The sequence below is a fragment of the Dipodomys ordii genome, unplaced genomic scaffold, assembly GCF_000151885.1.
Source record: "Dipodomys ordii isolate 6190 unplaced genomic scaffold, Dord_2.0 Scaffold11, whole genome shotgun sequence".
NCBI lineage: Eukaryota > Metazoa > Chordata > Mammalia > Rodentia > Heteromyidae > Dipodomys > Dipodomys ordii.
The window spans coordinates 7,227,338-7,251,194 of record NW_012267227.1 but is presented as its reverse complement, the minus strand read 5'-3'; the positions used below and the strand labels follow the sequence as shown (position 1 = coordinate 7,251,194).

The following is a 23,857-nucleotide window of genomic DNA, read 5'->3' as shown; positions in this document are numbered from 1 at the left end:
GACAAATCTCACCTCTTAAATGGTAAGTATGTTTCTGGTACACAACTTCAAACACTGGAATAAGAAATGATTATATCTGAATATCCCAATAAGTATAGAAAAGTTCTTGAGCATCTGGTACCATCTGAGACACTACATTCGGCATTCATTATTTGCCTTTCGTGAAATGCTATAATAGAAGATAGATTTATTAGCTAATTTATCATTGACTATTTTTTCCCATAACTACATTATATGTGAGCCAATTTGCTATCATTATCAGATGTTGGTACTGTCCATAATTGTCTGGGCTATATTGACATGAGCACAAGCACAGATTTAGTTGTACAAACATCACCACACATGCAAGAATTGCACTAGGCTAGGGGTTACAAAATCTCATGGGACCACACCTTCCATCTTTTGAGTAAATGAATCTTGTAACTCAAGAATACCTCCTGAAAGCTAATCAACATCTCCTGAGTTGTATTACCTTATTATATTATTGAGTTGTTATCACTGTTATTGAGAGCTGCATATTTCCCATTGTTAGCAGCATGTTAATTTTTGCTTTTGTGTTTCTGTGCCAACACTGGGGCTTAAACTCGGGGGCTGGGCGCTGTCCCTTAGCGTTTTTGCTCAAGGCTAGCACTCTTCCACTTGAGCCACAGTTCCACTTATGGATTTTTATTGATTTAATTGGAGAGTCTCATGGATTTTTCTGCCTATGCTGGCTTCGAACCACAGTCATCAGATATGAGCCTCCTCAGTAGCTAAGATTACAGGCATGAACACTAGTGCCTAGCCTTTAAGTATATATTTTTAAGAAGAGTATTTCTAGGGAGGGAAATAACTACTACCACTCTCCAATTTAGTTTCTCTTGACCATTGACCGAATTATTTAAGTTTCCTCCCCACCTCATTTGTGAGTTATATCTAAATGTAATATTGAACAGAGCCTACTTAGCATTCCTGTCGCTTCAGCTTATTCTCCATGATAAATGTGTGCTTTTGCTTCAATTGCCTTAGAAAGAATCATTAGAATTCAGTTAGCATTTGATTTTCTTCTGTACTTTAATGTTATGCCTTTATTTTACTCATTATTATATGTAAGTCTCTGCCTCTCTGGTGTACACACACACACACACACACTACACCACACCACACTACAAAATGGTAGAAAATGTTGCATGCAATAAACAAGAAAGCTGAAATTCTAAGAATTTTACATGCAAATGCACAAGGACCAGATGGTTTCACAGCTGAATTTTTCTCTAATTAAAAAAAAATTAAAAAGATCATCATAATGTTATCCAGACTATTTAAGACCATAACGAAAAGCTGTAGAGTATCAAAGCATGAAAATGACAGTCCTTCCCCCAAAATATGGGCCAATTTCATTTATGAAAATAAAGGCAATTAAAAAATAGTCTTAGCAAGGAAATTCAGCAATGTAATCTTTAAAAAATGTATTGTAGCCAGTGGCTGGTAACTCATGACTGTAACCCTAATACTCAGAAGACTGAGATCTGAGGATCATGGTACATAGTCACCCTTGGCAGGACAGTCTGTGAGACTCTTTATCTCCAATTAACCAGCAAAGAAGCCAGAAGTGGAGCTGTGGCTGAAGTGGTAGAGTGCTAGCCTTGAGTGTGAAAAACTCAGGGGACAGCACCCAGGCCTTGAGATCAAGCCCCAGGACTGGCTTTGGTGCGCGCACACAAATATATTGTTTCCATGGAAGATTTTATTCCAAGAATGCAAGTTGGGGTCAGTACTAGGGTATCAGAGTAAGTTAGGAGTAGGAAGGTACCAGCTATGATCGTACAAGGCCCTAAGTTCAAGTCCTCTTTTTCTTTTTCTTTCTTTTTGAGTGTATCTAGATGAAGAGCTTGGCTTGGTGAGTCAGAATTTTGTTTGTGTGGGTGGGGCCAAGAAAGCTGGAATGGAATGATAGAATTTCCTACCACTGGGCTCACCAGCTCTGTACAAACAAGAGCGTGAGAAGCAAAAATGAAAAGCTCATTATTTCTTTATTTGGAGGTATAGGGGCTCGAACCCAGGGGCCTCACCCTTGCCATTGAGATGTGCAATTCTTCTTATCTTCTGCCTCACATGTGAGTCACCGCACCTAGTGAAGAAAGATCATTTTGAAAACAAAAACCGATACTTCTGAATGGCTGCTTACGGGTAATAAAAACAAGAACAAAATGTATTGCCTTTTTCCCCTGAGAAAAGTTAAGTTAGTGTCTAGTAGTTAATTTCAATCTACATCAAAAGCATCTTAACCCTTTAGATTCTAGCTCAAGCAATTTCTAGGTCCTGATTCTTTCTGTGTGAGAATCCTCTGGGTCACTGAAGACTGCTTCCAACCACTCATCCTTTATGGGGTTGCATATTGATTCACATGATGATTTGGCTAATGGTATAATGAGCTCCAGGATGCCCGCTTCACCATGGTGACATTCACTACTTTATTCTTATCATCTAGCAGAGGCCTTGCTTGGTGAAGAGGATTGGATGGGTGCTAGTGGCTGACTCCTGTAATCCTAGCTACTCAGCCAGCCTGAGCAGAAAAGTTCATGAGATTCTTATCTCCATTAAAAACAAAACAAGGGGCTGGAAAGGTGGCTCAACAGTAGAGTGCTTGCCCTGGGTTCGATTCCTCAGTGCCACATAAGGAGAAAAAGCCAGAAGTGGCGCTGTGGCTCAAGTGGTAGAGTGCTAGCCTTGAGCTGAAGAGCTGAGGGTCAGCACCCAGGCCCAGAGTTCAGGCCCCACAACTGACCATTAAAAAACAAACAAACAAAAAACAAACCTGAAAAAAGCCAGAAGTGGTACTGTAGCTCTAGCGCTAGCCGTGAGTGAAAGAAGCTCAGGGACAGGGGCTGGGAAGGTGGCTCAGTGGTAGAGCGCTTGCCTTGCATGCCAGAGGCCCTGGGTTCGATTCCTCAGCACCACATAAGCAAAAAGAAAAGAGCCGGAAGTGGCACTGTGGCTCAAGTGGTACTAGCCTTGAGCTGAAGAGCTGAGGGACAGTGCCCAGGCCCATAGCTCAGGCCCCATGACCGGACCCCCCCCCCCAAAAAAAAAGCTCAGGGACAGTACCCAGGTCCTGAGTTCAAGACCCACAAAGGATTGAGGAACCGGTCCATACTTGTCAACATTTGCATCCACTAGGAACTACAGAATTCCAAACCAGGCGAGAGAAGGCTTTGGGCTAGAAAGGGAACAAGGTGGTTAACAGGCCAGATTCACTTAGAGATGCTGCTAATAGATAAGTATGAAAAACAAAAACAAATGACAATCACAAACTAAATACACACAACATATTGAAATGACTAATTTATAAACCCAGCACTTTGGTGCTTAGAAACACAAAAGGTTAACTCCCACCCCAAAGTCAGGGAAGAAAAGGATAGTAAAATACATTCAAAGCGGGGGAGGGGAGCTGGTACCTCACCCCTATAATCAAACCAGCTCTAGGCAATAAAGTTCCATAACTGTTCTCTCCAACTGGTTACCAAAAAGCTGGAAGTGAAGTTACTGAAAACACAGTCAGAATGGCATGTGAAATGACTTAATTTGTGAACATCTACAGGCTTCATGTTTTCCAAAATGACCTCTACAACTCATAGAATGGGGAACTCATAGATCCTATAAGATCCTACGCCACACAAATTCTTTCTCACTTCTCCATGCTGACTAAAAAGACAAACTCTAAGTTATCTTTTTCAAGATACATTTCCATCTCCAAGGGTCATTATTATTTAAACAAGAAAGGGTAGAAGAATCTAGTTTACCGTACATTAACTGTACTTTAACATCTGTTCCCAAGTGAGACACCCAAGTTTAATGTGGATAACCTAACCATAGTCCTTGACATGTTTAGCAGAAAATAATTATTTTCCCTTAATAGTTACCAAGCCACACACAAATTAGAAAGCAAGGAAGGGTCTATGGCCTCTTGCTAAGACTGCTGAGTGACTGATCGCTTCAAAATTCACCCTAACAGTCTAAATCAATTATTCATTGTAACTGGAGCAGAATATAATTAATTATGTTAGCTTGACTGGTTCAAGTTTAACTCCACTAAAAAGATCATTATAAAAAAATCATTAGGAATATCAGTTATTACCATGAATTTCTGCTAAAATGAAAACAGTTCCGTGTCTCTATGACTTCAATTCACCCCCAGATTTTTGTTTAATGCAGGGAGCACTCGTTAAAAAGATTATTCTTGTATGTTAAGAGACAATATTCTAACTTTTCTATCAATGATCTTTAAAATAAAAAAAAATTTAACTCCCAAATTCCACTTTTTTGGAGTTTATTTTTAAGCTTAGGATTTCCACACAAGAATATGAAAAATAATCAACAGTCTAGTCTCTATTAAATAGCGAGGAAGTGGTTAACATAAAAAATACAACGATAGGGCTGGGAAGGTGGCTCAGTGGTAGAGCGCTTGCCTTGCATGCCTGAGGCCCTGGGTTCGATTCCTCAGCACCATAAGCAAAAAGAAAAAAGCCGTAACTGGCGCTGTGGCTCAAGAGGTAGAGTGCTAGCCTTGAGCTGAAGAGCTGAGGGACAGCACCCAGGCCCAGAGTTCAGGCCCCACGACTGGACCCCCCCCCCAAAAAAATACAACTATAGAATAAAATATTTAGTCATTAGGACAACGGACATACACTATGAATGTCTATATTATGCTTTCAGTCTTGGGCAAGAAGGCCCAAGGCTGGAACTCAAAGCCTGGGCACTATTTTTTACCCATTTCACTGAAGGCTGGGGTTCTACCACTTGAGTTCCACTGTCCACTTCTAGCTTTTATGGTTAATTGGAGATAAGCATCTCATGAACTCTCCTGACTGGGGTGGCTTCGAACCTCAATCCTTAGCCTAAATTGCCAGGATTACAGGCATGAATCACCATGCCGGGCTTGTCCACAAATCTTAACTGTGCCAATTGTATCATTCTGTCTCCACTGCATTCAGATTTGGCTTTTGTGGGGTTGCCAAGATAGACATGATTTCTCAATCTGCTTCCCAATTTCCAGAATTTTCTTCTCATTCATTTCTCCTCTTCCATTCATCTTGTCCTCGTGGTATTATCCCAATCATTTTAGTGGAGATTCAAAGAAGAGAAGAACTGAATAAATATTTTACTCAGCCCTCTATTTTTACCTAGTATCTGGTTGTTCTCTGTAGGAGAGAAAAGCTTACCAATTATAAAGTACATAAATTGTGAATGTAACAGTACTTCATCTGTGTATATATATCTAAGACAAATAATATAGCAAGATAGAACAGAAGGGCTCCACTTGTATCTTAAGGGTTGATTCCAGAAAACAGTAATGGAAATATTACACCCATAATAAATGGAAAAAGTTCAACCAATGGATGGTGGGCTTTGTTTGGTTTTTGTCTTGATCTGCTGCTCGGGTTGGTTTTGAACTCCTAGACTTTGGTGATACTCCTACCTTGGTCTCTAGTATAGCTCAGACTACAGATGCAAACCAATATGCCTAACTTTCAAGTTTGTTGTTGTTGGTGGTGGTGGTGGTCGGTTGTGGGGCTTAAACTCTGGGCCTGGGCACTATTCCTGAGCTCTTCAGCTCAAGGTGAGTGCTCTACCATTTGAGCCACAAAGCCACTTCTGGTTTTCTGGTGGTTAACTGGAGATAAGAGTCTCACAGACTCTCCTGCCCAGACTGGCTTTGAACTGTCAGCAGCTAGGATTGCAGGTGTAAGCCATCAGCGTCTAGCATCAATTGTTTCTAATCAAGAATATGAAATGCTGAAACTAACTGGGTGCCAACGAGACCACACCTGCAATCCTTGCACTTAGGAAGCTGAGGACTGAGGATCACTGATTCAAAGCCAGCCTACGAAGCAAAGCGCATGAGTCTTATCTGCAATTGACCACCAAAAAGCTGGAAGGGGAATTGTGACTCAAGTGATAGAGCACCAGCTTTCAGTGAAGTCCTAGTATAGGCACCAACGAACCAACCAACCAAATAAACAAACAAAAAAGCCCAAGATGAACCACATAAAGCTATTTTTTTTTTTTTGCCAGTACTGGGGCTTGAACTCGGGGTGTAGGTTCTGTTCCTGAGCTTCTTTGGCTCAAGGTTAGTGTTCTACCACTAGAGCCAGAGTGCCACTTTTGAATAGTTTATTTGGAGATAAGAGTCTCACAGCCTTTCCTGCCCAAGCAGGCTTCAAACAGCAATCCTCAGATCTCAGCCTTGAGTAGCTAGAATTACAGGCATGAGCCACCGGTGACCTGCTTAAAACGATCTTTTCTTTAAGTAATTCTGAAAACAACAGCCTGACACTATGGGGAATATTCTAAGTCCAGAAACAGTAAACATTTTGTTGTGAGTTTGTGCCTAAACTTAGAAAACTGCTCCAAAGCAAACAAAGTTCCAAACAGACTTGAAATAATTACAGGAAAAAATGACAAATGGATAATTATCTCAATTAATGAAGAAGGAAAGTTTCATGACTAACTAGATGTAATATATTCATTTTGGTGGTCCCCAATTAACAAAGTAAATCTAATACTAAAACATTGCAAGCTGAGAACCTGTGACAAGTACCTGAAATCCAACTACTCAGGAGGTAGGGGCAGCATGATCATGAGTTCAAAGCCAGCCTAGACCACAAAATGAGACCTTGTCACATACAAAAAATAAATAAAATTCTTCTTTGGACCTTTACTTATTCAAGAGATGTAAATCATTTAGTCTTAAAAAAAAAGAATTTGGGGCAGATTTCTCCAAACAGAGTACTACTTTAAGCATATAATTCCTCTTCTAGGTAGTACTTGTCAGCTTTTTATTTGCATTGACTCTGACAATACAGGAAAACTTTGGATCAAAAAATTTTAAATGTATTCAGCTAGATCTCCCTCCAACTACACCAGAGTCTTGTGCATGATAGGTATCAAAAATACTACTACTAAGCTACATTGCAGCTCTAGATGCTTAAAACCAGGTGCTCTCTAGACAGCCTACACTGGCCTTAAACTCACTGTCCACCTGCCTGAGTCTTCTGAGTGCTGGGATTACAGGCATGTGCTTCCACACCTGGCTAAACTAGACCTTTAAAACAAATGAAGTACTTAGCATTCCAGGTTTCAAAAAATAAAATAAAATAAGACCACAAGTTTCCAGTATGATTCAGCTCTTCCTGCAAGAGAAGTACTGAATATTGATTAGATATAGTGAAAAACAGCTGAGACTGAATGTTTTAAAATGTCCTTTTTTAAAAAACATTTTCCTACACGGACTCCAAACTACAAATAAAGCTACCTACACTTGTATGGGAAGAGCAGTCTATCTGCATAATGATGTCTTTCCTTTAGGAAGGAGAAGCTGCCTGTGGGGAACTCCTTTGACAGTTCCCAGGGTTCAAAGAGCATAGAACCTTCAAGTTGATTTCATCAAGTCTATTTATTAATGCATTTCAAGTTTCAAAAAACCTTACATCTTTGCACAATACTTTATTTTTTGCAATTTTTAGTAAAAATTTCCAAAGTGAACAAAAAAAGATACTGTATAAAACACAGTGGACATTAAACTGACAGTAGTATTAGATCTCATGTCTCTTGATCTTTGCATTTTACCACATCTTGATTTGCAGTGGAAAGAGTTCAGTGCATGTATCTCCTTTCAGAACACATTTAACTTAGACTCAAAAATAAAGCAGAGCAGTCTGTCCCCACCAAAACCCTACCACAGGATAACATTACAAGCAAAAAAATGTACATGTCTCAAAGTCTACCACACCCAAGAAGTTACTAAGAACTCTTGCAGAATAAAAGTCACCAGTTTAGAAATGCAGACCCACTTCCAACCTTTGCACAGTCCAAAAACAAAGGCATTTAAATGATTTAAAAGCAATTTCATACATATCTACCTACTGGTTTGTCGAGAATTATTTATAGTCTATCTGGGGTTTCATGTACAAAATTTTGTCTCTAAATCATGTACAAAAAGCTGTATTTTGAAAAAAGTCACCACATCCTGTACAAGTTAACAGGAAGAGATCCCATTATTTTCTCTAGCATTTTTTGGCCTTGCTGGCGTGCGTCACATTATGAGAATGATTGTGTAAACCTTATACTCTTAAGAAAAAGGAAGGAACAGCAACAACAGAAGGGGAAAAAAAAGCCAAACCATAGAAATCTCAGCCTTCCCTAATTCTGCCTCTTACGTGAAGCAAAGGAAGTTGTAGCTGTTTATTTCTAACTGAAATGATGTAGCTGGAAAACAGAAGCAGTAAATAATGTCACAAGCTTAAGTTTCTTGTAATGCCCCTTCCATTTCCTGCATAGCAATAAGCCTGTTAATACATCAAATGCTTTTGCTTTCTCTCTTAAAAAAAAAAAGCCAGTTATTTACATCTGCTTACAAAATAAATTTGGAATGGGACATTGTGCTGTTTTGCCTTCAGTTCTATTAAAGGATCTCAGGGAAAGAATATCAGAAGGCCTATCTACAACTTGAACTACTCCTGTCTGTAGTGGTTAGCCATGATCAGTGACAATATGCTGAAAAACCTGTTCAAATGTTTCTGTGAAGACACAGCTTCTCTTTTCCTTATCAAACAAAAAGCACATTAGCATACTTTAGATAGATGAAAAATACAAATATAAGTAGGCTAACAAATGAAAAGAAATCGGTTCACGGATAGAACTGCTACCAAAGCATGAATCCAAGTTCACCTAAGCAATTCAAGAGGATTCGGGTTAGGAGGCATCACATCTGTAAGCAGAAAGCAGACGTGTACATGAAGAGCTAGCTGTGAGCGGTATGCGGATGTCCAGTCTGACCACACTCCACTGTTCTGCCCAGCACAGCCCCTCCAGCTCACGGCAGCCATTCCATAAGGGAGAAAATGCACGAAGAACCAACTCCAGCATAAGGAAAAGGGAAACTGATTCTTGGTTCCAAACTGCCCGTGGAAAGCATTACAAATCCTGGACCACTGAATACCACCACTCTGTTATCCTGAGTATGTCAATTAAACAGTAAGTTTGTTTGTTTGCTTGTTTTCATTAAGAGCGGAAAAATTTTATAATACAAAGAAACATCCATATTGCAATTTCTGTTTACAATTGCACACAGAAGTACAGTGTACGTAAGAAATACATGTCTGCATATAACAAGGTATGTACATTGGCAAGTATGTCTCCAATGTTGAGGTGGTCGAGCCTCCAATCCGTGATTGGCAGTTGAAAAAAAAAATAGATCTATTTCACTTTGTGGTATCAGTCTATCGAGAGCCAAGTCTGACTGCAAGTGAAGACAACGCAGCAGCGAAGAACAGGAAACACGGGCCCAGAATGATATTCTAAGACTTTGTGCCATTAGGTTAAAAATATTGTCCATAAGAAAATTGAGTTCCTTTGCCATCCCACCCCACCCGATCCCCAAATTGGAATTTTCAGGCTTTCAAATTTAAGTTAATTCCACCTGGTCTGAGGACATGATCTCTTGCCATTTTTTTTTTCTTCAACTATTATTTGTGAGGGTTTAGTTTGGAGATGACTTAATAGGTTTCTCTTTGGAGTGAAGTTTTCCCATTGTAGGCACTAGGAAGAACCAAGGCAAAAGCTGCAGTTTAACGTCTCATGTGTCCCATCTGATAACTCTCCCGGGGCCGCTGTCGCTGGGGCTGCTGAATGGGCTGTGGAGGTCTCCTCCGCTTCAAAGTGCCTGCAAGTCACGGACAGAGGTGGAAAGGTGAGTTGGCTATGAGCTGCTCTTCCCAGCGCCCGGCTATAGTCTGCACAGCCCAACACAAACCAGCAACCAGAGACTCTTTAAACTCTCTAGAGGCCAAATGAAACAACCAGGTGAAATCGTTTTGGTATTTGCTGCATTTAACACACGATATCCCGTTTCAAGATGTATTCAAATATAAAACATCATTAGTGAGGTTTTTCCTTTTTTTTCCCTAAGTCTTGAAGTGTGTTAGAGGTTTCATATTTAAGAATACATCTCAATTAAGACTAGCCATGTTTCAAGTACTCAGTAGTCGTAAGTGAACTTAGCATAAGGGGGCACAGTCAGCCCCGAGGCTGTATAAAGCCCTCAAAATTAGTTGAGGGAATGAAATTCTATGTAAATGGCCCTTGGAAGGCCTGCATTTATCATAGGCTGTTCAATAAGGGATCTACTAAGTGACTGGGCAAATAACTTCGCCTCTGATGTGCCTGGTGTGTACAACAGGAGCCACAACTGACTTATAGCCTGCTCAGGAGTTTCAGGATGAAAGTCTTAGCACTTTTCATTTACTGGGTCTACCAACAGCAGCTCTTTCCCCAATAAAATAAAACCAATTCACGATAAAATCTTGATTTCACTGAAAATAACTGTAATTGGTCATTGTACCAAAAGTATGAGCTGGTCCTCAGAAGTCCCTTAAGACTAACCCAAGTTCAGAGTGCTAATCCTATAAACTTAAGAAAAGCAATGCTATCAAAATCATATTCCCTCTGATCCCCAATTAAATCCCGTTCCCTAACATGGTTTCTGGGCTCCCTTGCCCTAAAACAGGTAACCACAAGGGAAAACAGAGAAACCTAAAGAACATCCTTAATTGTGAAGTCCTTTCTGTGGGGTAGAGACTTGGCCTGAGACAAGACAAGAGACTTCCTTCCTGGGAAGTAGGAGGGGCATGCGGTCACTCAGCTCAGGGTCTCACCACACTTGATGCTATCAGGTGTCCTGAGAGCAGCATACCTGAGGCTCTGATGAGAAGGTGCCTACCCTAAGACTCTCCTACACACTGGCATCTGCACTGCCTACAGGCTTCACTGAGCCATAGGGAAAAGGACCTTCCAGGCTAGAAAATATTTCAAGAGCACAGAGATTAAAAGCAGTAAAATCAACAAAATTATTTAAAAAACAGAAAGGACCTGTCATTTTAAAGCAGCTTAACTACCATTTATATACATACATACATATATATATATATATATATATAATAAAAACAAGGAAAGGCATTATGCAACAAAACAAGAAAACAAATACCAAGAAAAGTCAAGATTTCTAGTTGTAAGAATTGTTTGGATGTTTAGCATTAAATTGGCAGTCATTTGGTTGACGGGGTTGATAAAAAGCACACTTAAAACATCAAGCTGAGTCATTCACGCAACAATTTGCTCTTTAGGAGAAAGTTCTATAACATTAGTTACTAAAGACTCATCGATAATTGCACCTGCTCAATGTCTGTGAGTGGTGGAAGCACATGCTCAGCTGGAACGCCTTACCTGGAAGTGGTTTAGGCGGTGGCAACTTTGGATTACTACTTGGGGTGTGAACGCTGCAGATCTTGATAAATCCAGCCATTAGCATGATCAGGGCGATGCCCATAAGTAACACTGCCCACCAATGAGCCTAGAGACAAACAGATTTTCCCATTTAAAAAGCTAGAATATTCTAAAATATAAAATGTACAACAGAACATATCACATCTCCATTTTTAAAGAACATTTAGGACTGGCGGTAGGGCTCAAGTGGCAGAGTGCCAGCTGTGAGGGGCACAAAAGGAAAAAGGAATGTGTTTTATCATTTTAAAGGGGAACTAGGAGGCGGGGAATGATGGAAGGGACACCATTGATCAAGATGTATTGTACTCATAAAGTGATACGTTGAAATTCTTTTGTACAACTACTTAAAAATAAAAGTAAAGAAAGGTGAACTCAGAAGGAACTTCCATACTGACTTCCACCGTGGCTTCATTATTTACATTCCCACCATCATTTGTTCTTGCTAGCCATCTGACTGGAGTGAGATGGAATTTCAATGAAATTTTCCTTTCCTTTCCTTTATGGTGAAGGATGTTGAATATTTCTTCATGGATTTGTCTTTGTATTTTATACTCCTTTTAAGAACATCCTTTCAATTCATCTGTCCATTTATTATTTGGACTATCATGTTGTTTACTTTTTTTTGAATTCTCTATGTATTCTGGATATTAATCCTTTGTTCATTGAATAACAAAGCTTTCTTTTTCTCTCTCTCATTCTATGTTATCTCCCCATTCTGGTAAATTGTTTCCTTTGATGTGCAGAGCTTTTTAATTTGATGTAATCTCATTTGTCAATTCTTGCTATTTCCTGAGCAATTGGAGTGCTATTCAGAAAATCATTGCCTATGCCTATTTCTTCAAGTGAATCTATTTTTAAATGCTGGCAAACTCATTCAAAATTTCTAAAAGCAACGGGTAGTCACACAAAACATGTTGACAGGGCTGAATCTGGCTTGAAATCACAAGTTTACTTTGTTTTGTGGTACTGGAGCTTAAAATCACAGCCTTGAGCTGACGAGGCTGGCGTTCTATCATTTGAGCTCTATACCTCCAGCCCACAGGTTTACTTTTTAAAAGCTATTTCATATATCCTGCTGAGCCTGTCAGACTGTTTCCTATAATTTTCCTTTGTTTCCTATAGAAAATAAATTGCAGAATTCTACCCTTAGTATTTAGAATACCATTTCCCTTTTCCTTACTATATAAGTTTTCCATGGAATTCTATTTTTTTCTACTTTTATTAACCCTCAAATGTTAGTATCAAGAGGTAGAGTAGAAGGTTTCCTTCAGTCTATCTTGAGCAATCCCTAACCCCAATCTATATCAAATGTCAGCACAGCCCCTCAGTTGATTACTCTAACAACTACAACACATTTGCAAGTCCCCTCTGGGGAGACAGTGTCACTTGTAATGTGACCCAATCCCTGGGGTCAAGGGTCTTCCTACTACTTCAAATCAGTGACTATTATGGTATAGGACATGCTTCCATTCCTGATGTGTATCACACGCCCTAACACATTTCCTTCCTCTTCCCTGCTTACCACATGGCCACCACACTATAGTGACTCCAAGTATGGAATTGACTGTGCCATTCCTTTACCTAAAACTCTTCCTTTAAAGATTCCCACCAAAGCTCTCCAAGAATGACTGCACAAGAAGGCACAACAAATATAGTGTCAGATCAACAAATATTTACTAACATGGAGTATCTGAGCTCTCAAGAGCTTCTGGGCTACCTAACAGTGTTTCTGGACCTCCATAAGGTTTTCCAGGTAACTCATGGCTCAGAAGCCCAAAGCTTGAGAAGTTTTAGTGCCAACACTCCTAGATTTTCAGAACTTAGTGCCTGGGGAAATGAAACATGGTAGTGTATAAGAAGCAAGGAAAAGCTGATACAACTGGTATATTTTAGCATGCGGCTTTTTTCTTTTTTGCTAGGCTTGATTCTTTTTTAAAATGCTCCATTTGAAAGAGAATTATCAAAGGGAGTTAAAATACATGTTTTATCTTTTATGTATTATAAGATGGAGGGAAGTGCCTGATCTAATAAATGCAAATACATTGTATCTCAGAAGAAAAGATTACAATTTATCTACTAGTCTGGAAGAAAGGAGACTTGTCATTTAGTCAATCAATATTTACTGAGTGTCAACTTTTTTTTTTTTTTTTTTTTTTGGTCCTGGGGCTTGAACTCTGGGCCTGAGCGCTGTCCCTCAGCTCTTCAGCTCCTCAAGACTAGTGTCCTACCACTTGAGCCACAGCGCCACTTCAAGTTTTCTGAGTGGGTTATTGGAGATAAGAGTCTCACAGACTTTCCTGCCCAGGCTGACTCTGAACAGCAATCCTCAGATCTCAGCCACCTGAGTAACTAAAATTACAGGCGTGAGCCACAGGCACCTGACCTAAATGGTAGCTTTGTGCCAAGCTCTGACCTGGCACTGACACAAAGATGTTAAGAAAAACTGTAAGATGAAGAGAAGGTACCAAGTTCAAAAAAAGGCCTGGGAGTTAAAAACAAACAAAGAAAAACCATGAAGTCAACTCTGGGAAAGTAATTCTACCTATGAAACAGAGAGATATCATTCACTATAGTCAGTTACAAATAGCTGATGACAAATAAGAGTCAAAATGTACTAGTCTAACTTACTGTGCATTATTAGTTATAATTTAAATCAACAGAAAGAACATTCCAGATAATTCTATGTTTTCAAATTTGGAGAAACATGGACTTAAAAATTAATCCAGTTCAGAGTAATGCTTCATGAGCCTCAATAATCATTAACAGATCTGCTTGAAAAAGGTCCTGGTCTGACCTTGCTCTGTTTAACATTCCTATCATGCACAAGAAAATATATTAAAAAGATGGGAAAAACTCTTAGAAATCACCATCTTCTTGCTCATCTCTCAGCAAAGTAGAACCCATAGTTGGCTATCTGTCATACTGACATTAGGGAGAAATATAAAATGCAAGCTGAGCTTTCCAAAACAACTTAAGGAAGAATTCCCATGAAAATGCTCTACCCACCGAGGCCACAAGGGAAGGAGTAGAGTGGAACAAAAGATTCTACCAGCTGATACCACTATGCATGAGCACAGGTGGAGATTCTGATCACTGCGGAAGGAAGTAACAAGCAGGGATATTTAAAGTTCAAAAATCTGCATATAGAGTAATTCCATATAAATAGGAAGTGAGCATTTTCCCCACAACAGTGACCTTTGATCAACTAAAATTCAGATCAAACCACTTTAAGCTAGGGTTTTTTTAATCAAGAAAAACTATCCTTACCACAATCCATTCGGCAATGTTTTCATAGAGCTGTGGACTGAAAATTGCCTTCTTAAGCCTCGCAAGAGGACCATCAGCATCTACTAATCGACACCGCATGAAGACATCACAGTAGCCCCTGAAGTCATTGCAAGGAGACCCAGGCTGCAGCGTGATGGTCCTGCCACTGAACTGTCTGTTCCACTGCACAGACCCTGTGCTGGCACAAGTTGATGGATCCACTGGAAAAGAAGGCCCTGTGTAAGTCAAAGGTCAGATGTCCTACTGGGCTAGGAGGGGGAAGAGAAAGAAGAAGAAGGAATTGCCTAAAACCATCACTAGGACATGTTCAACGGACCTCCACTAGTGAAGCGGGACACTGCTGTCAATATGACCATATAAACATGACTTAGTGCCTACCACACTCATATAAATTACTGCCATAAAAGCTGGTAGTGTATTATTTCATAGCATTGCAGGGACCATCATGCTAGAGACATAATACTACACTTGATTAAAAAGTTCCTTAAGAGGATAGAGTTAGTTGCACACTGTTGTCCAAAGTAGATGCTGAAGCTGAACAGTTAAAATGTAGGGAAAATAGTCTTTGTCCTCCCGCAGGGGACAAGCCTTACTTTTCTTCATACAGCAGACGTGGCATAACTCCTTGTCATCTTTGCCATCAGAGCTGGCACACGTGCACTCCTCCAAGTCATGCTTCTCACAGATGGAACCTGCGCATTGCTGGCAGGAGACACAAATTATTCACAGTCATCGATCGGCAGGGCTAAGCTTCCGATGTCAAAGCAATAATGTGGAAATACAAGTTAATAACCAACAGAGCTGGGGATGTGGCTCTGTGGGAGAGCGCTTGCTTGGCATGTGCCATCCCCAGGATGGCAAAACAAAAATGAAAACACAAAGATGAATCAGCACTGGGATCATATAAACACTGATGGAGAGTAATGCGAATAAAACAGCACAACCTTTCAAGCAGCAGCAAGAAGGGAAAAAAAAAACACACAAAAAAAAAACCCTGCACTGAATCCATACAGAAAGAGATCAGATGAGTACTAACTCCACACTGGTTATTCTGGCTCCTCAGGAGAAGAAAACAGATCTTTCTTGTGCAGAAGAAAGTGACAAGCATGAAAGCATGCAGAGAAAATGAACAGAAAGAGTCCATGTATTAATTTAGAAATCCTAAAAGCAGTATAGACACAGCCAGTGCCTAGCTGTGCCATGATGTTTCTCCAGAGAATAGGGTACGTGTGGCTGGAAAAAGTCACCAAACACGTGGGCTTTGTGGGAGAACAGATGGGGATATTACTGAAACAGAGACCAACAACATTAATTACTTTTTCTCTTTGGAGACAAGATCTCACTTGGTACTCAAACTGGCCTGGAACTTGCTAGTACCCCAGGCTGGCCTCACACTTACCATCCTAGCCTCCCAAGTGCCAGGATTACAGGTGTATGCCACCATACCCAGCAAAGATAAATCACTTCATGTAGCTTTCAGTGTCAATAATCATTCTGAAAACATAGATTCTATAAAATTAAAAATTAACCCATGACACCAAATGCTTACCCCGTTAATGCACACTTGTGTGTGTCTGTTACAGTCTGTAAAGTTTGGCTTGGGATCAGATGCAGGGCAGAGAGCTGTGATGCCATTACATATTCCTTCTTTTGCACAGTCGGAATCGTCCCGACACTTCTCAGACTTGGACTTAAATGCACACTGGGCTGTACAACAGGGACCTTGACTGGGACTAGAAGAAACAACAGATGAGTAAACCGAGTTAAGTCTTAGGTGTTTTCTTTTTTTTTTTTTTTTTGTCGGTCGCGGGGCTTGAACTCTGGGCCTGGGCGCTGTCCTTCAGCTATTCAGCTCAAGGCGAGCGCTCTACCACTTGAGCTACAGCGCAGCGCCACTTCCGGTTTTCTGGTGGTTTATTGGAGATAGGAGTCTCATGGTCTGTCCTGCCGGGGCTGGCTTTGAACCTTGATCCTCAGATCTCAGCCTCCTGAGTAGTTAGGATTACAGGCGTGAGCCACCAGCGCCCGGCAAGTCTTAGGTGTTTTCTATATACGCATGGATCAGCCTCATTTTTGGATCGTCTTTTTTTTTTTCCTTTTTTTTGGTGCTGGGACCAGGCGCTTGAACTCTAGGCCTCACATTCTTGCTTGGCTTTTTGGGGGTGTTTTTTTGTTTTGTTGGTCATGGGGGCTTGAACTCTGGGCTTGGGCGCTATCCCTCAGCTCTTCAGCTCAAGGCGAATGCTCTACCACTTGAGCTACAGCGCCACTTCTGGTTTTCTAGTGGTTTATTGGAGATAAAAGTCTCACAGGCTTTCCTGCCCTGGCTGGCTTTGAACCATTATCCTCAGATCTCAGCCTCCTGAATAGCTAGGATTATAGGCATGAGCCACTGGTGCCCGGCTTCTTGCTTGGCTTTATTGCTCAGATCTGGCATTCTGCCTGTTGAGCCATATCTCTAGCCTAGCCTTTTTCCAGGAACTGGAATCCCACTGTCTTTTCTGCCCACACTGTCCTGAAATCTCAACCCTCAGTTCTCAGTCTCCTGAACAGGTAAGACTACAGACATGAAATATCACCCTTGCCCCCATATCTGGCAAGCCTCATCTTTTACATGTTACTGAATAAGAAACTACAGGATTAAAGGAGGAGGCTGCAATGCTTGGTAAGAAATGTACGCATTATCCTGCTCATGTAATTGTAACCCCTCTGTACAGTATGTTCACAAATAAAATAATAAAAAAAAGAAACTACAGGATTAAGAAACTACTATATTTGAACATTCCAGTGAGTACAGAAAAGAGTTGAGCATCTGGTTTTTATGCTCAAAATACTACATTTAGCATTCTTTGCCTTTGTGAAATGCTCTAATAGAAAATGGATTTATGAGGTAACTTTTTTTCATAGCTACAATATGTATTATATTATATATTATGTATCAGTTTTTCTCATATTTTATTCTAAAATCAAACCAAGGTACAGACCAGATATTTTTAAAGTATTGTACAAACCAGATTCCGCTGCTTATAATTTAAAACTAGTGAATCTGACAAGTGCAATAATTATATGTCACTAAATCACAAAAGTATGTACTCCACGTTACCTAAATATTTGTTAAGATTCTAAAAATACAGAAGGTGGTCAGATTTTTAATGTTAGGCAGTAAATAATGTGAGTATCCTTTTCAGGCCCTTTTCTAAAAACCCACCACACAAACTTTCAGTAGGTCAAACACCCACAGCAAAGTACCATGTGCCATCTAAGAAAAACAACAGAATAGCATGGCAGGACAAAGTGTGAAGAGCATGCGCATCCCCTGAGCTCAGTTCTGTCTGCTAGGTGTTCAAGGAGGCTTTGCAGGTACCTGCACTGCTTTCCAGGCTTCAGTTTGCATTTCTTCCCCTCAGGCTGGTTGGCATCAAAGCAGCACTCGTCCTTACACTGGTCGCTGTAGCCACAGTCACATTCCTCCCCTTGTTCCACCATTCCATTTCCACAAATGGGCTGGCCAGATTCTGAGAAGAACGCACAGCAGATTAAGCATTAAGTGCACACATTAATTTATTTAAGATCAGCTATTCTTCAGAGCTTTGTAACAAAGACAGAAAGGAAATGATTGAATAGGTAAGGCAAAACAAGAGCAGAATGTGGAAATTGGGAGACCTAGATTTAACAAGGGTTCTACTAGGAGGTAGCCATGGTACCCCAACATGTTGCTTCCTCATAGGGGCCGATGCATCTTAATCAGCACAATGAGAGAATCTAACCTGACATCCCTTGTAAGGCCCTTACAGAATCAGCAAGTTGCTTGCTATTTAGGCCATGCTACATTGAGCTATATCGAACCATGCCTCTACTATTTATAACACACAAATGCAAACAAGGTTAGAGCTGCATCAACCAGGAACAAAATGAAAACTTTCTGTTACAGAAAATTCCAAATATACATAAAAGCAGCAAAAGGGCAGACACAACGAACTCCCACATCTATTGCCCAGTCTTGCCTTACTCCCCAACAACTCTTTTCTGGAGTATCTGTAAATATTTTAGGATCCATTTCAAAAGGATTAGCAAATTTCTTTTCTTTTTTTTTTTGTCTTTTCTTTTTTTTTTTTTTTGGTACTAGGGATCGAACCCAGGACGTTGCACTTGCTAGGAAGCACTTTGCCACTGAGCTACATCCCAGCCCAGATTTCTTCTTTTTAAATCATAACCATGATACCATTATCACATCTAGCAAAATCAACAAGATACTTAATAGCATCTAATAGACTGTCCACATTCAATTTCCTCAGCTGTCTCTTCACAATTGGTTTACCTGAATTAAGTTACAAACAAGGCTTTCCATTTGATTCAAGCATCTTTTACGTATAGATATAACAGATTCACTCTTCTCTTTTTGCTTTATGCCATTTATTCATTGAACACGTTAGGTAACTTTGTCCTGTGGAATGGGTGACCCTAACTATACTCAATAAGTAACATTTTAGATGTTCCTTAGTGGTGCTTCTCAGCTAGATCAAGTTGCTCAAGGGAACAAACATGCATTATTTCTTTTGTATTCCCTTGCAACCTAACTGTACTGGGCCCCATCTTGGTTAACTAGTTAGATAGTCCAGCCTAACCATAGTGAATGGTTTTAGAAAATATCTTCAGCTTTCTTCTCAAGCAATTTGGTTTTTGTCCATGAAGTCTTATGAAAACCGAATAGTGGATTCAATCTTGAGCACAGTAAAAACAGAAATAAACAAAAAAACCCTAGCAATGCTGGCTTTTGTAAGATCACAAAAATCACAGAACTTTATCATCTGCTGGGAATGACAAGGAGCAACAAATGCCTTTGTTTTCTAGAAAAAAAACCTAACTTCTCAGGATTTTGTGATTCACTAGAGACCCCAATCTGAGCAAAACCGACAAAGCCCAGGGTCTCTAAAGACTGCAACTTGTGCTCCTTTCTTTCTGTGGTGCTGAGTCAGGTGGAAAAGTCACAGCACAGCTTCAGATGGGAACTGCAGGAGCCATTTCAACCACCTCTTTCTTTCTTTTTTTTTTTTGGTCGGTCATGGGGCTTGAACTCTGGGCCTGGGCGCTGTCCCTCAGCTCTTCAGCTCAAGGCGAGCCCTCTACCACTTGAGCTACAGAGCCACTTCCTTCAACCACCTCATATACAGCACATCTGAATCTGTAATACTCTACAAAGACTGGATTTCCACTCAGAAAATTCTCCCCCACTCCTCCCTTGGCTGGTACTGGAGTTTGAACTCTAGGTCTTGGGCTCTCTCTCCATTTGTTTGCTTGGCTGGTTCTGTACCACACCTCCAGTTTGTCATTGTGCTAACTGGAGATGGAGTCTTAAAGACTTTTCTGCCCAGGCTAGCTTCAAATAATGATCCTTCAGATCTCAGCCTCCTGAGAGTTATAGGTATAAGTAAGTCAGCAGCAGCTGGCCCATTCTGAATCTGGTCTGTGGTGGTGGGATGTATAAACCTATACATGCAATGAAACTGTATAGAACTAAATACACACCAACAGAAATGAGAATATGGAAAACCTGGAAATGGGAAGATCTGTGGATTTTATCTATCAATGGCAATGTTGTGGCTATAATACTGAACTGTAGGTTTGCAGGACAGCCCCAGTGTGGGAAACTGGGTGAAGAGTATAGAGTCTACTGCTTCTTTTTACTGAACACGAGTCTACTATTAAAAATGTCAACTGAAAATAAAAGGTGGGATTTTATCTGGAAATCTTCCTCAATTCTTGTTTAGCCCATTGTGGGGTGCTCTTTATGAACCAATGTGACAAGTTCTCAGTATTTACTTGCAAGAAATATAATCTTGTAAAAAACTATAAGATGCAGCAGAATATAAACGCTGGATAAATGTACATACCAACAAAGCAGTTGTTTCTCTTCTTTTCTAGAACTTGGCTTATGTTTCTAATACTACACAGTGAGAATTTATTGTTGTTAAGTTTGTCTCCAGATGTTGCTCTTGCGTACATGATATAATTGCCATTCTCTTTCTGTCCTAAATTCTTAGATTCTCCTGGTGTGCACTCTGTTCCAGAATCATGCTGCCAAGTAGAAAGTTACAGAAAGAGGAAATAAAACAAGATTTACAGATCAGCAAAAAAAAATGGCATTTTCTCATTAGTAGACCAGCAAAAGCTGTAGACTCTCCTTTAGAAAGGATCTTACATTATTATTATTATTATACATATAGATATAGATATATACTCTTTTTGGTGCGGTCCTGGAGTTTAAACTCTGGGCCTAGGCACTGTCCCTGAGCTCTTCAGCTCAAGGCAAGCACTCTACCACTTGAGCCACAGCATCATTTCCTTTTTTTCTGGTGGTTAATTAGAGATAAGTGTCTCAAGGACTGTCCTGCCCGGGCTGGCTTTGAACTACTATCTTCAGATCTCTTAGCCTCCTGAGTATCTAGAATTACAGGCATGAGCCATCAGCGCCCAGATTTACATTATTTTATATTGTAAGCAGGAAATGTCTTAGAGGCCAATGTCACAGAAGATAAGGAATTGTGGCAGTCGAGCTATGATTTAGAACTTTGTAGATAGGCACTAAAATTGAGGACAAACTGTCATAAAAGCCTATTAAAAGTAAGCCCATCTAAACTCTAAAGTAGTAATATAACTACTTTAAAACTACTCAATATTATTCAAACTATATGGTAAGTTGCCAAGTAGTAGTGCTTTCCACCTACAATTTGAACTACTCAGGAGGCTGAGATCTATGTGACCATGATTCAAAATCAGTCCAAGCAAAAAGCCTGGGAAACTCCATCTCCAATTAGCCAGCAAAACGCTGGACTGGAAGTGTAGGAACACTGGCCTTGAGCAAAAAAGCATGGGGCCCTAAGTTAAAAAATTTTTACTTTTTTAAAATATATGTATTTTACATATATACAACATGCTAATACTAGTTTAGAGAAGACTGAGGTAGGAAAAAACAAGAGGAAGGAAACAAATACACAGAACAGGAACCTAAGACAGCTCATTTATTAGTACATAGGAAAGAGTAAAAATGACGATTAAGGTCAGAAACACAGTGGTTTAATTTAATGAAATGAAGAGCATTGGACACATACAGTACTTGACAGAATAAACAGAAGACAAAGTCTGAGTACACAGAAGTAGTCTCAAGTACTGATTACATACAGAAGAGACCAGAGCACAGCTATGTGAACTTTCCCCAAGAGTGCACTCTTATGTGATCACACTGAGCTCAGCAGCCCCTGCCCTCCTACAAAGTTTAAGGGTAAGATCATATCATTCAGCTCAATCATTCAGAACGATAGTAGAAGGGGCAAACCAAGGTCGTAAAATAATCCGACTTAATGAAACTCCTCTGGCCTGGAGCACTGCAACAGTGCCGCTCTCTAGAAGGTACCAGAACTCCAAGGCGTCCATCCAGATAATCACTGTTTTCTCCTCAACCAGGCCCAGGCTCACCCAAGTCCCTGCTGTGTATCCTCTGTCTCCAGATGGGCTTTAACAAGCCTTTACTGGGGTCTGTATTGGACCCCCTAAAATGTGATGAGAATTCAAATCAAGAGTAAAACTTCACAAAGAAAGTATAACTTAGTTTGGTAAGAAAACAGAAAAATATTTTGTATCACTGAAAATAAAACAGGCCAGACATTGTGGTGTACACCTATAATCCTAACACTCAAGAAGACCGAGGCATGAAGCTGGAGAGTTTGAGGACATCATGGTCTATCTACATAGAGAATGTGAGGCAAACCTGTGCTATATAGTATGAGACACTATCTCAAAATAAATAAATGAAAATTAAATTCATATTTACATTTATATTCGCAGTTTTTTAAAATCACTCAGCATAAAAAGGGCTGCTGAATTTTTTAAAACAAAGTCATGTGGCAATACTTACTGGAGATCCAAAGTTATGGCCGACTTCATGAGCGAACGTGATGTGAGAGACTTTGGGAGGCACGTGTGACCCGTAGTTCTGAACAGTGATAATCCCAGTGTTCAGGGACTTCTTCTTACCATCAGAGTACAGCTTGCTTTTCTCACAGATGCCTCCAGAGCTTCCTAATGCACAACAGAAGCTGTCAAATGAGTTACCTAGTCCCCACAGCCCCCAAGCAGGTAAATATGAACTGAAATCATTTATTAAATTAGAACAACTTAAAACACAATTGGTACTCAAATGTGTCAAATACTCAAAAGTCTCTTTAGTCCAAGATTAGGAAATCATTTCAAATAAAACATTAATGGCACCCAGAAAGAAACTTCCAGGACTGAATACACTGCCCTTATACTGGTTCTTCATTATCAATGTGTTTTCATTTAGCAAGAGAGTATTTACATTTCCTTTAAATCTGAATATATCAATATTTACAGTGAGTCAAAGCCTATACCTTTTTATCTTTTAAAATCTTATAAGCCAGGCATGGTGGTACATGCTGATGCTCCCAACTGTGTGAGATGCCCACAATGGCAACAAAAGGCTTGAGCAAGAGAGAGAAAGAGAGACAGAGAGAGAGAGACAGAAACAGAGACAGAGACAGAGAGACAGAGACAGAGGGAAAAGACAGAGATTAGTCATCTCTGAAAATTAACTCCAAAGGGTTAGGGATGTGGTTCAAGTGATAAGCGTGTCTAAAAAGCACTAGAGGGCTGGGAATGTGGCTTTGTGGTAGAATGCTTGCCTAGCATGCATAAAGCCCTGGGTTTGATTCTTTAGTACCATATAAACAGAAAAGAAACCAGAAGTGATGCTGTGGCTCAAGTGGTAAAGTGCTAGCCTTGAGCAAAGAAGCTCGGGGACAGTGCCCAGGCCCTGAGTTCAAGCCTCATGACTGGCAAAAAATAAAAATAAAATAAATAAATAGGGGCTGTGAAGGTAGCTTAGTGGTAGAGTGCATGCCTAGCATGCATGAAGCCCTGGGTTCGATTCCTCAGCACCACATAAACAGAAAAAGCTGGAAGTGGTGCTGTGGCTCAACTGGTAGAGTACTAGCCTTGAGCAAAAGCCTCCCAGGGACAGTACCCAGGACCTGAGTTCAAGCAAAAATAAGTACATAGATACGACAAAACTAACAGGACTTAAGAAACAAAGAACTCCTGCTCATCTGGTTGAACCACTACTAAATATCCCCATGCTACTGATCACATGTATGGTGTATAACATGTGAACACTGTTATATATTACAGACTGTGATAGACAATTTGCTCCAGGAAAGTTAGAATGAACTTGTGA

General features: G+C 40.1%; 1 protein-coding gene across 1 annotated transcript in view; it reads right to left on the bottom strand.

Annotated features, from left to right (window-relative positions):
* Positions 1 to 7,416: 7,416 nt before the first annotated feature.
* Adam10 (ADAM metallopeptidase domain 10) overlaps positions 7,417 to 23,857 on the bottom strand; it is an 86,748-nt gene continuing 70,307 nt past the window's right edge. Inside the window, exons 8-15 of the mRNA XM_013009942.1 lie at positions 22,523 to 22,686; positions 20,502 to 20,685; positions 17,975 to 18,125; positions 16,160 to 16,343; positions 15,204 to 15,312; positions 14,590 to 14,810; positions 11,263 to 11,389; positions 7,417 to 9,703 (exon numbers count right to left, since the gene is read on the bottom strand). Of these exons, the coding sequence (XP_012865396.1) occupies positions 9,609 to 9,703; positions 11,263 to 11,389; positions 14,590 to 14,810; positions 15,204 to 15,312; positions 16,160 to 16,343; positions 17,975 to 18,125; positions 20,502 to 20,685; positions 22,523 to 22,686 (1,235 nt within the window). The 3' untranslated portion in view covers positions 7,417 to 9,608. The remainder of the gene's footprint in view (positions 9,704 to 11,262; positions 11,390 to 14,589; positions 14,811 to 15,203; positions 15,313 to 16,159; positions 16,344 to 17,974; positions 18,126 to 20,501; positions 20,686 to 22,522; positions 22,687 to 23,857) is intronic.